The following is a 10,113-nucleotide window of genomic DNA, read 5'->3' as shown; positions in this document are numbered from 1 at the left end:
CAGCAGCAGCACCTGGAGCAGCTGGAGAGAGCCCAGAGGGGGAAAGGCCCCAAAGTGACACAGAGTGGGTTAGAATTGGATGTTGGGAATGAGGGATTGTTCCCGGGGAGGGCGGCAGGCCCCGGCACAGGTGTCCGGAGCAGCCCCAGGTACGCTCCCGATTCTGGCTCAGGCTCCGAACAGCGCCGGGGCCGAGCGGCTCCAGCGACAGCACAGCGGCGAAGGGGCGTAACGGGGACCGGGATCGGGACCACCGGCATCGGGATGACAGCAGAGCTCCCCGGGGGCAGCCTCACAGCCGCATTCCAGTTCGGGATGGGAGCGGAGCATCCGCCCGCAGCCCGGCACAGCTGCGGCAGGAGCGGGGACACCGCGCTGCGGCTCGTCCGCACGGCACGGCCCGGCACGGAGGGGACAGCGCCGTGAGCCGTGCCGGGAGCAGCACCGCCCTCTCCGCTCCCGGTCCCTCTGAATCCTTCCCGGTCCGGGTCCCGACCCCCATCCCGTTCCCGTTCCCGTTCTCGATCCCGATCGCGGTCCCCGTCCCCGTTCCCGTTCCGCACCTTCGCCGCCAGAGGGCGCCTCCCGCCACCGCGCGCCCCGCCGCTCCCGCCTCCCCGCGCCCCGCCCCTCCCGCCTCCCAGCGCTGCGATTGGCCGAGGGGCGCGCGGCGCGCAGCGCGATTGGCCGCGGCGCCCGCCGCCCGCCCTATATAACGGGAGAGGGGGCGTGGCCTGCTCGCAGTCCGCGGGCGCTGCGGGCGGGGCGGGCACAAGATGGCGGCGGTGCGGGCCGTGTGTGTGATGCGCGGCGAGGGGGCTGTGGAGGGCGTCATCCACTTCGAGCAGCAGGTGAGGGCACGGCAGGGCCGCCGGGACCGCCCCGGCGGGTGCGGAGCCCCCGGGACGCCCCTCTCCAGCCTGCTCGCCGTGGCGGAGAGAGCGGGCGGGCTCAGCCCGAGGGCGCTGCGGTTCCAAATGGCCGCGGCCCTCCGGAGCTGCGCTGTCCCTTGCGGCCGGCCCGGGAGCGCGGCCGCGGGGTCACTCTGCCAAAGTACGGGATCTTTCTGGAAGGCCCCGTCAGATAACAGGCCCTCCTTGTGCTTAGTGATAAACAGGGGAAGGAACGCGTTCGAGGGCGTTAAACGAACGCAGACATTCCGGACAGCGCTGCCTTGGGCTCGTGGCGGGGCCTTTCTGTCACCTTGGTGTGACACGGAGCCGTGCAGTGGCAAAGTCCTTGTGCTGATCAATGCTCTCCTTTGAAGGGTTCGGGACCCGTGAAAGTGACTGGGAAAATCACTGGCCTGGCCGATGGAGAGCACGGCTTCCACGTCCATGAGTTCGGGGACAACACCAATGGTAAGGTGGCCCTGCCGGCCCTGGTGTCCCTGCACAGGGGCTGCTCAGCCCTGCAGAGCTGCTCGTGGTGCTGCAGCAGCAGCTTGGCTCTCACGGCTGCAAATCTGTGTGAGGAAATCGTGACATTGCCGAGGAATTGCTTCCTGGATAATAAATACTCTGAGCTGAGCGTGTTGAGGCTGGTGGTCAAGAGCTGCCGTACCAAGCACTCGCCTGAGCGCTTGGATAACTCAGCGTTATGAAATAAGAAAGCTCCTGGCTGAGCCTGGGACTTGCAGGGCTGTGGCAGGTGATTTATCTGCAGGGATTAGCAGGGCATGGCACGGGAGGGGAGCTCTTTGCTGTGCCTGGGAGCGCTGTGGGAGCCGCAGCTTTATCCTGGGATCCCGCTCTGACACTCTGCTTGTTCCAGGGTGCACCAGTGCTGGCCCCCACTTCAACCCGGAGCAGAAGAAGCACGGGGGTCCCAGCGATGCTGAGAGGTGAGTCCAGGGCATGGGCACTGCCAGAAAATCCCTGGGAATTCCTGCAGGCTTCCCGAGGTCACTTAGCTGCTCTTTGGTAACTCCTGCAGTTTGTTTCCCTGAGAGTGTGGTGTGAAACACGCTCCTGGGGACACTTTGTGGTTTTGTCATGGCTTGGGTGGAGGGGACAGGGAGGGCCTGATGCTCGTGCTGGGTATTGGATTCGAGTGGGATGTGAGACCTGGCTGTTCCCTGGGAGCAGCTCTCACAGCAGCTCCCTTGGGTGGGTGCCAGAGGAAGTGGTGTGGCCGTGCCTGCTGGGGTGGGGGAGCAGGGCTCAGGGAGCCTGGCCTTGCACAGGGATCAGGACAGCCCTTGGAATGCTGGCAAATCCCACCTGAGCCACAGGCCGGGCAGAGCTGGATCGGAGCCAGCTCCTGCATGACACAGCATGAAATGTCTGCTGGGCCCTGGCAGGCACTGCTCGGGGCTAAAGGTTGGGATTGCAGGGACACCGGGGCTTCTGCAGCCTCGCAGATCCCCATCCTGCACTGGCTGTGGGCAGGGAGATTCCTTAGGAGGGTGCAAGAAGTGGATCTTGCTTATATCAGGGTGAGAAACAACTGGAGTGATGCTTCCTGGAAGCTTAAATGAGGAGATTGCTCAGAGGAGAGCTGTCATTAACCCAGTTCTGTAGAACTTGGTTAAGAATAGGAATTTTTGTAGAAAGCTGGTGGTCAGCCCTGGGCTGGCTGAGCCTGGTCAGGGATGTGTCAGTATTCCAGGTTCTGAATCTGGACAGAGGAGCCTGACACAACAGGGTCAGCTGCATTTGGAGGGAATGCTGTGCTTGGGGCAGGTGTGCAGGACACAGCACAGCAGCATGTCCACAAGTGCTGTGACAATTCCACTGCTCCAGGCTCAGCTCTCCAGGGACGCCTTAGCAGAGATGCAGCTCTGATAGAAGCTGTGTGGGAGAGCAGAGTGCCAAGTGATGGGGCAATGCCAGAGTGGAATTATCATCCCTGGCACAGGCTGGGACTGAGCAGTTCCTGCCCTGCCTGTGACCTGCTGCCTGACAAACAGCTTCTCCTAATCCCTTAAACCAAAAGCCTGTACAGTAGCTGAGCTGTCCTGGACAGCAGAAGCTCTGAGAACAGTGGTGGTGTTCCACCAGGTCGGCAGGAAAGGTTGTTCCACTGGATCTGGGAGCCATTGTTGTGCTGTAACATGAACTGCCGGCCTTGCCTTGGAATGCTTTGGGTGCGGGGCACATTGTGAGATTGCTGTGTGTGTGCAGGCACGTGGGAGACCTGGGCAATGTGACTGCCAAGGGAGGCGTGGCCGAGGTGTGCATCCAGGATTCCGTCATCTCCCTCTCGGGACCACACTGCATCATCGGCCGCACCATGGTGGTGAGTGGGGGCCCCGGGCAGGGACAGGGCATCCACAGCCAGCCAGCCATACCCATCCCTCTGTGCCAGCCTCCTGGAGAGGTCTCTCTCGGACTCTGCTCTTCCGGCTGTGGGTGCCTGAATGGCCCTTGGGCAGCTCCAGTGGGAAGTTTTCAGCATGGAGATGAGGGTGTAGCTGCTCTGGAGGTGCTGCTGCTGCCAGGGGCAGTGATGGCTGGATTAATTAAGGTCCCTTGACCTGTGCTGCAGGTGCACGAGCGGCGGGATGACCTGGGCAAAGGGGGCAATGACGAGAGCCTGCTGACCGGGAACGCGGGGCCCCGCCTGGCCTGCGGGGTGATCGGGATTGCCAAGTGCTGAATGCTGCCTGCAGTGCTCCTCCTGCTGCTCCTGCCCCTCCTGCAACTTCACATGTGTCATCCATGTCCTGCTCCTCTGCATCCCGAGCAGCACTCGCACGCCGGAGACTGACCGACTTTTGTATGATGTACATTCAATTAAAGTGTCCCTGATGGAATGGCTCTGTGGTCTGTGCTCACCTCCTGCCGCCACCGTTCCGTGTCACCTCCCTGCTCTGAGGGAAGATGTGCAGTGCTCCTGTCCCAGCCCCTGGGTGTGTCAGGCTTCCTCCTGGGGCAGGGGCAGCATTTGTAGGCTTCAAACTTGTGTAATAAATGTTCTGGGCAGATACACCCGGGTCTGGCTGTCTGTGAACAGGAGAAAAAACCCAAAGGCCCAAACCTGCTCCTGCTGGGAAAGGGGGCCTGGGCTTCAGCAGGTGCATGGTTGAATTCCATCCAGGAAGAGGTGCCAGGTAGAATCCCAGGAGTGCTACTGTGTGCGAGCCTCCATCCTGTTGGGGTGTGTCCTTCTGAAGCAGATTTCAGGCTCTCTCTTCACAGAGAAAATGAGTTATTTTAATGAGGACTTGTACCAATGTTCCTTTCTTCTGCCCGTCAGGATATTCACGGAGTAGCAGGCTGTAGTTCCAGGTAACCCCACTCCACTGAGGCCCAGGACTAAGGGAACTGGGTAGGAGAGCAGGAATACTGTAAAAAGACTTTGAACTTACGTTCCCTGTTGCTGCCAGAGCAGTGTGTGAGTCTTCACCTCCCCGTGCCTCCTCCAGAGGGCTGCTGCTGTGAGGGCTGTGCACAGGCACTGCTGCAGAGGGTGTAAAGAGTTATTCCACAGTTTTCCAGGCTTTCAGATCCCTACTGAGGCAGAGAACAGGGGTGGGATTTGCATGAACAGAGCAGCCTTGTGCTTCTCATTGTCTCCAGCTCTTTAAGGAGTAAAACAAACCTTCCTTCCTTACAGAGCTGGGGCAGCTTTTCCCAAGGCTCAAACCTGGATTTGTGGGACAAGGGAATGTCCCGTGGGCCCGGCAGGAAACAACCAGTGAGGACACGAGTTTTAACACATGGAAGTTGAGGTCACTACAATCTGTAAACAGGTTCTTTCTCTCTTTATTCTGCTATTGCAAGAACATAAAAATAGATGTCCTCTCCCCAGAGCTCCACAGCGGCTCTCCCACCCTCTCCCCCCCAGAGACAATTCCCTCTGCCCTTTTTTCCAGCAGGGCAGCTGTAAAAAAGGACTGATGTAAGGAAGCAGCTGCCCTTCCCTTGGGGCAAAATCCCCAGCTTTCAAGGTAGAACACACCTATAGCAAGGAGAAAAAAACCACTGAATACACACAGGATTCAAACACTGGTGCTGCTGGGGTTATGGGAGCTCTGAGCCACGTGGGGTGGGCAGAACTTCCCACAGCATCCCTGCCCCAGGGATCAGCCACGGAGACACCGCACCTGCCCTCGGCACAGCTGACAGCACACGAGGAGGTGCCACAACACCAGAACAACAAACACCCTCTGTCCCCAGCCCGGGGGACACAACCTACCTCTGGCAGGGCGAGCGGGAGCAGCCCCGTGTCCATGGAGGGAGGGCCCAGTCCTTGGCCAGCCCCGCCTGCAATTGTGGTGCCTCCGAGGTCTCGCTCCCATCCCAGCACGTACAAAAGCTGCAGAGCAGGCACTGCCCAGCCTGGCACACACCGTGTAACCTCAGAGCAGATGCTCGGTGCCTGAAGGGGTCGCTTCTTAAAAAAAGGCAAATTAGGAGCAACACGAAGAACCACAGAACCAATTGAAGGGAGGGAGGGGAAAAAAAAAAATAAAGCAAAGAATGGATTGCATTGCAAACACTAAAACAGTTAACTCTGCAATTAACATCTTAAAACTAACTTTTACCCGGGGTGGTCAAGTAGCTCATTAAAATGCAGCAATCTAAAACTCCAGAGGACTGTTACAAATAAAAATTCACTTCTGTGAATCGCTACACAAACAGATGGATTTCCTTTAACAAACAGAACCAAACCAGTCTAATTTAGACTCCAGTACAGCATTAACAGTTCCATCTTTAGGCTGCTGAACACTCCTTTTCCACTTCAGTGCAGCGTAGGAAGAATAGCACACGTTAAAAGTTTGTTACGAAAATAGAGTTTATTAAAAACACATCCCTATTGTTTTGAGGAGCTTTCACCGTTACCTTTTCTTAAATTAAAAAAAAAATAGAAAGCACTTCTACTTCTGATTCGTAAACTTTTTAAAGTCAAAACTTTAAAAAAGTTACAGCAAAAATGGGTAATATTTTAATCATCTCTTCAGTATTTTATGTTATGTTGTGGCTATTTTAAATAGAAGGGAAGCAATCAAATTGCTCACGGCGCCCCGCCTCGGGGCGCAGGGCGGAAGCGGATTTACAGCACTGTACAAGCCCCGCCGGGCTCCGCGGCCCGGGCGGCCCTAGCGCGGCGCCTCGGCCGCCGAGCCCGTGTCCTTGTCCGCCTGTTCCAGGGATGAGGTAGCCTCGGGCGCTGACTCCGGCGCGGCGCTGGCGCCCGCGGGCTCGGCGTCTCCCGCAGCCAGTTCTGAAACAAGTTCCGCGCCCTCCGTTTTGCCGCCGTGCGACTCGTGGTTTTTGTCGCCCTCCGCCCTGTCTGTCACCTCCGCCTTCTCCTTGCCGCGGCTCTCCTCCTTGTCTCTGCGCGACTCCCGATCCCTGGAATCCCTCTCCCTGTCTCGGTGGCCGCTGGAGCGCCTGTTCCTGTCCTCCGAGTCCCTGTGCCGGTCGCGCTCGGGGCTGCGGCGTCCCCAGTCTCGCCTGTCGCGCCCGCCCGGCCGCTCGTGCTCCCGCTCGTCGCGGCCGCCGTAGCGCTCCCGCTCGCCGTCGGCGCGGTTCCCGAAGGATCTCCTGCCGAACCGCTCCTGCTCTCTGCTGCTGCCCGCGAACTGCCTGTCGTTGCGGAACTGCCGCCCGTCCCTGCTCTCCTCGCTGCCGCCCTGGCTGCCCGCGGGCCGCACGAAGTGGCCGGGCGGAGGGAAGGGCGCCTTCATGCCGTGCGGCGGAGGCATGCCGAAGCCGCCGGGGCCCGGCGGCGGCCCCCGGTGCATCATGTGCGGCGGCATGTGGCGCGGCGGCAGCATGGGGAAGCGCGGCAGCGGCGGCGGCGGCGGCATCCCCGGCGGGCGCTGCAGCGGGATCAGCCCGGGCCGGGCGCCCAGCAGCCCCGTGGGCGGAGTCTGCAGCCCCACCACGGGCGCGGGCGGCGGCGGCGCCACGCCCTGCGTGCCTGCAAGGAACACAAGCGACAGTCAGAGCCGGCACCGCGGTGCGGAGCGCCTCCCGACCTCAAACCCAATCATCTGCGCTCATCTGGGAAAGGAGCGGCGCGGCCTGGGCTCTGTGCGCTGCTGGCAGCAAGGACTGTGCCCAGGGCAGCAGCTAACCCTGATCCCAGAGGCTTCCTTGGGACAGACTTGCCCTGGTGCAGGAACAGCTAACCCTGATCCCAGAGGCTTCCCTGGAGAGCCTTGCCCTGGTGCAGGAACAGCTCCGCCTGATCCCAGAGGCTTCCTTGGGACAGCCTTGCCCTGGGTGCAGGAACAGCTCCGCCTGATCCCAGAGACTTCCTTGGGACAGCCTTGCCCTGGTGCAGGAACAGCTCCGCCTGATCCCAGAGACTTCCTTGGGACAGATCCCAGAGACTTCCTTGGGACTGATCCCAGAGGCTTCCTTGGAACAGCCTTGCCCTGGTGCAGGAACAGCTCTCCCTGATCCCAGAGGCTTCCTTGGGACAGCCTTGCCCTGGTGCAGGAACAGCTCCCCCTGATCCCAGAGGCTTCCCTGGAGAGCCTTGCCTTGTGCAGGAACAGCTAACCCTGATCCCAGAGGCTTCCCTGGGACAGCCTTGCCCTGGTGCAGGAACAGCTCCCCCTAAGCCCCAGCTCAGCCTCCTGCTTCCCCAAGCGACATCAGCCAAAGCCCCTTCCAGGTGAACACACCCCACTCCCTCCAGTGGGATTCAGGCATTTCCCTCTGCCACCAACAGCAGCTGAACACCCCACAGCTGCACAGCACCAGAAACAGGCAGAGAGGAAGCTGGAATACAGCTGAACACAGCTCTCTTTACCACTCCACAGAAAAGGGACACAACAAAGATTCATAGTAGAATACACCTTGCAATGTAAACTAAAAAGGAATGCAACATTAGAATGAACCTGGCACTGTAACTAAAACAGAATGCAACATTAAAATAAACCCTGCAATGTAAACTAGAAGGAAATTCAACAGGTCATTCCTGGCTTCTTTTTTTTGTAATAGTGTTCCATCCTTTGTAGCACATATCCAGCACAACCATTTCCCAGTTTTATTCCTAAGCTCTTCATAGGAGTTAAAAAACTCCCTCTCCAAAAACACTGTCAGACAAAGCTGAGCCCACAGCTCCTGGACACCAACACAAAGAGCCAGCAAACAGGATTTTGACAAGAACCCTGAGCTCCAGCTGAGCCCTTCTCCCCAGCCCAGGGAGGTGCCTCCAGTCTGAACCAGCAGCACTGTCCGGTGCTCCCAGAGCCCTCACACTGCTCCCATCTGCTCCTGCTCACCAGCTCCTCCTGCCCTAGGCACACAGCCCCTGCCTGGCTAAAGCAGGATGACATTCTGTGGGAATTCATGCTGCAACTGGTGGCAGCAGTGAAACTGCCCTTGGGAGCAGCCACATGAGCTGCCATGGTGTTCATCCCTCCCTTGTCCAGCTTTGGCACCGGTCCCCAGACAGAGCTGAGCCTGCTGTGCTGCCCTCTCACCACACACTGACTTCAGGGATGTCTCTGACAGAAACCTGAGTGCTCTTTAAATCCATATTGGAAGGAAGCTGGATTTTGCCAGTGAGAAGATTCATGTGACATCTTCCAGTCCATGATATCCTCTGCCCTTCCCCTGCAAGCAGACACAGCTCCCACTCTTGGAGAGAAATGGTCCAGTACCAACAGCTTTTTTTTTCTGCATTTATCTCTTTCTCTAAAATGCAAAGCCTTCTCCCCTCCTGGTCAATAACCAGGTCTGTAACCACTCAGTTTAAACTCCTCCTGTGACAGAACTACAGATCTGACAAGACAGACTCATAGCTAATGATGTCTCGCAGGAATTCTGAGATTTAGGGATATTCTTGTTGGTAAAAACATCTTTTAATCTTCCCCAGAAGATTAAAACAAGGCAGAATAGAATAACTGAGAACTAAAGAGCTGAAGTTAAACCTGTGTTTCTGCTTAGAAGCAGCAGAGCAGATGTGGGTTACCAGAGCATGAACATGAGCTGAGGGAGGCAACTTTCACATTTAATAAGTCATTTAATTTCTCAACCTTATTTCTACACAAACTGCAGCATGAAGCAACATAATTGTACCTGGAACTCCTTCATTCTGAACTGCACTGGCTGCAGAGCTGCACACTTGGTATTTTACATTTATTTTAAGTATCACCCCTCTTTAGTGCTGAGGCTAAAGCAACTATAGAACGACTGGAGTTTGCTCACTCTCCTGACAAATCAGGCACCAACTCAAATCCTAAAGAGCTGTCCAGAACAATATCCCAGTTTACTGAAAATGCCCAGGGAAATTCATGCTACAGACACACACACCATGTGTGGGGCAAGTTAAAATCCTCTTTTGTTTTAGGAAGTACCTGACATTCAAGCAGTTTGCTGAGCTGGGTACGAACTCCCTGAGCTCTGAGAGAAACCCTGAGGTGATTTCCTGACCCAGCTTGTCCTGCTGCAGCCTCACACCTGCTGCTCTGTCCCAATGTGCAAAACCACACCTTGCCCTCACCACAGATTTTATGGGTTTGGGAGGAGCAACCATCACACACCAAAGTGTCCCAAGTTACATCACCGACTCCTACAACACAGCCCAAAGGGCTCAGGCTGGCCTGAAGGATCTTGTGTCCAGAGAGGGCACAGGAGCCATCCTTACTGAAAGATGAAGCCAGATTTCCCTGTCACTGTGACACAACCTGACCATCTCCCCCAGCTGGACAAAGCCTCCACTCCCTTGGGATAATTCCCATGTCACCAGTGCTGACACACCTGATTTACACAAACTCTGCTCACTCAGTGGTTCCAGTAATTGAACCCAACCCCTTGAATCACCTCCCAGCACGTGGAGCTCTGTGCTGTCTGTCTGTCCCTCATGGAAACACATGGAACAAGCCAAAAGCTCATGGATCCAGCACAGCAGCAGCAGGGCTTCGCTGCACTCTGAAGCTGCTGTTCTCCAGCATTCTGCATGTTCTCCAGTGGGGAATGTGGCATCCTACAGCTAGAGCATTAAATACTGCCAGGGAATTCCTGAGAGGGAGACCATGTTGTCAGTCTGGTGGGATTTTGCTGGAGTTTGCTACAGAATCATTCTGAATCTCACACATTCCCAAGTCCAGGAATATCAAGTGCAGGTTATGTTGTCCAAGACAGTGAAACTCCAAAACTCTGTGCTACCTTTACAGAAAGTGTCATTCAGCAGGAAGGTGTGAAT

At 57.0% G+C, this 10,113-nt stretch overlaps 2 protein-coding genes across 3 annotated transcripts in view; one reads left to right on the top strand and one right to left on the bottom strand.

Moving 5' to 3' along the window:
- Positions 1-735: 735 nt before the first annotated feature.
- Positions 736-3,930, top strand: SOD1 (superoxide dismutase 1). Its single transcript, XM_064728878.1, has 5 exons — positions 736-851; positions 1,268-1,361; positions 1,774-1,843; positions 3,126-3,240; positions 3,490-3,930. The coding sequence occupies exons 1-5, from the start codon at positions 777-779 to the stop codon at positions 3,598-3,600; spliced, it is 465 nt and encodes a 154-aa protein (XP_064584948.1). The 5' UTR covers positions 736-776; the 3' UTR covers positions 3,601-3,930.
- An 874-nt stretch (positions 3,931-4,804) lies between these two features.
- The window catches only part of SCAF4 (SR-related CTD associated factor 4), a 30,146-nt gene continuing 24,837 nt past the window's right edge, over positions 4,805-10,113 (bottom strand). The window contains exon 21 of one of the 2 annotated variants that reach the window (XM_064728856.1): positions 4,805-6,873. In XM_064728856.1, coding sequence (XP_064584926.1) covers positions 6,047-6,873 — 827 coding nt within the window. In that variant the 3' untranslated portion in view covers positions 4,805-6,046. The remainder of the gene's footprint in view (positions 6,874-10,113) is intronic. The other variant, XM_064728865.1, reaches the window with a different exon arrangement.

The sequence above is a fragment of the Zonotrichia leucophrys genome, chromosome 1 (genome assembly GCF_028769735.1).
Source record: "Zonotrichia leucophrys gambelii isolate GWCS_2022_RI chromosome 1, RI_Zleu_2.0, whole genome shotgun sequence".
Taxonomy (NCBI): domain Eukaryota; kingdom Metazoa; phylum Chordata; class Aves; order Passeriformes; family Passerellidae; genus Zonotrichia; species Zonotrichia leucophrys.
This window is presented reverse-complemented; position numbering and strand designations above follow the sequence as displayed.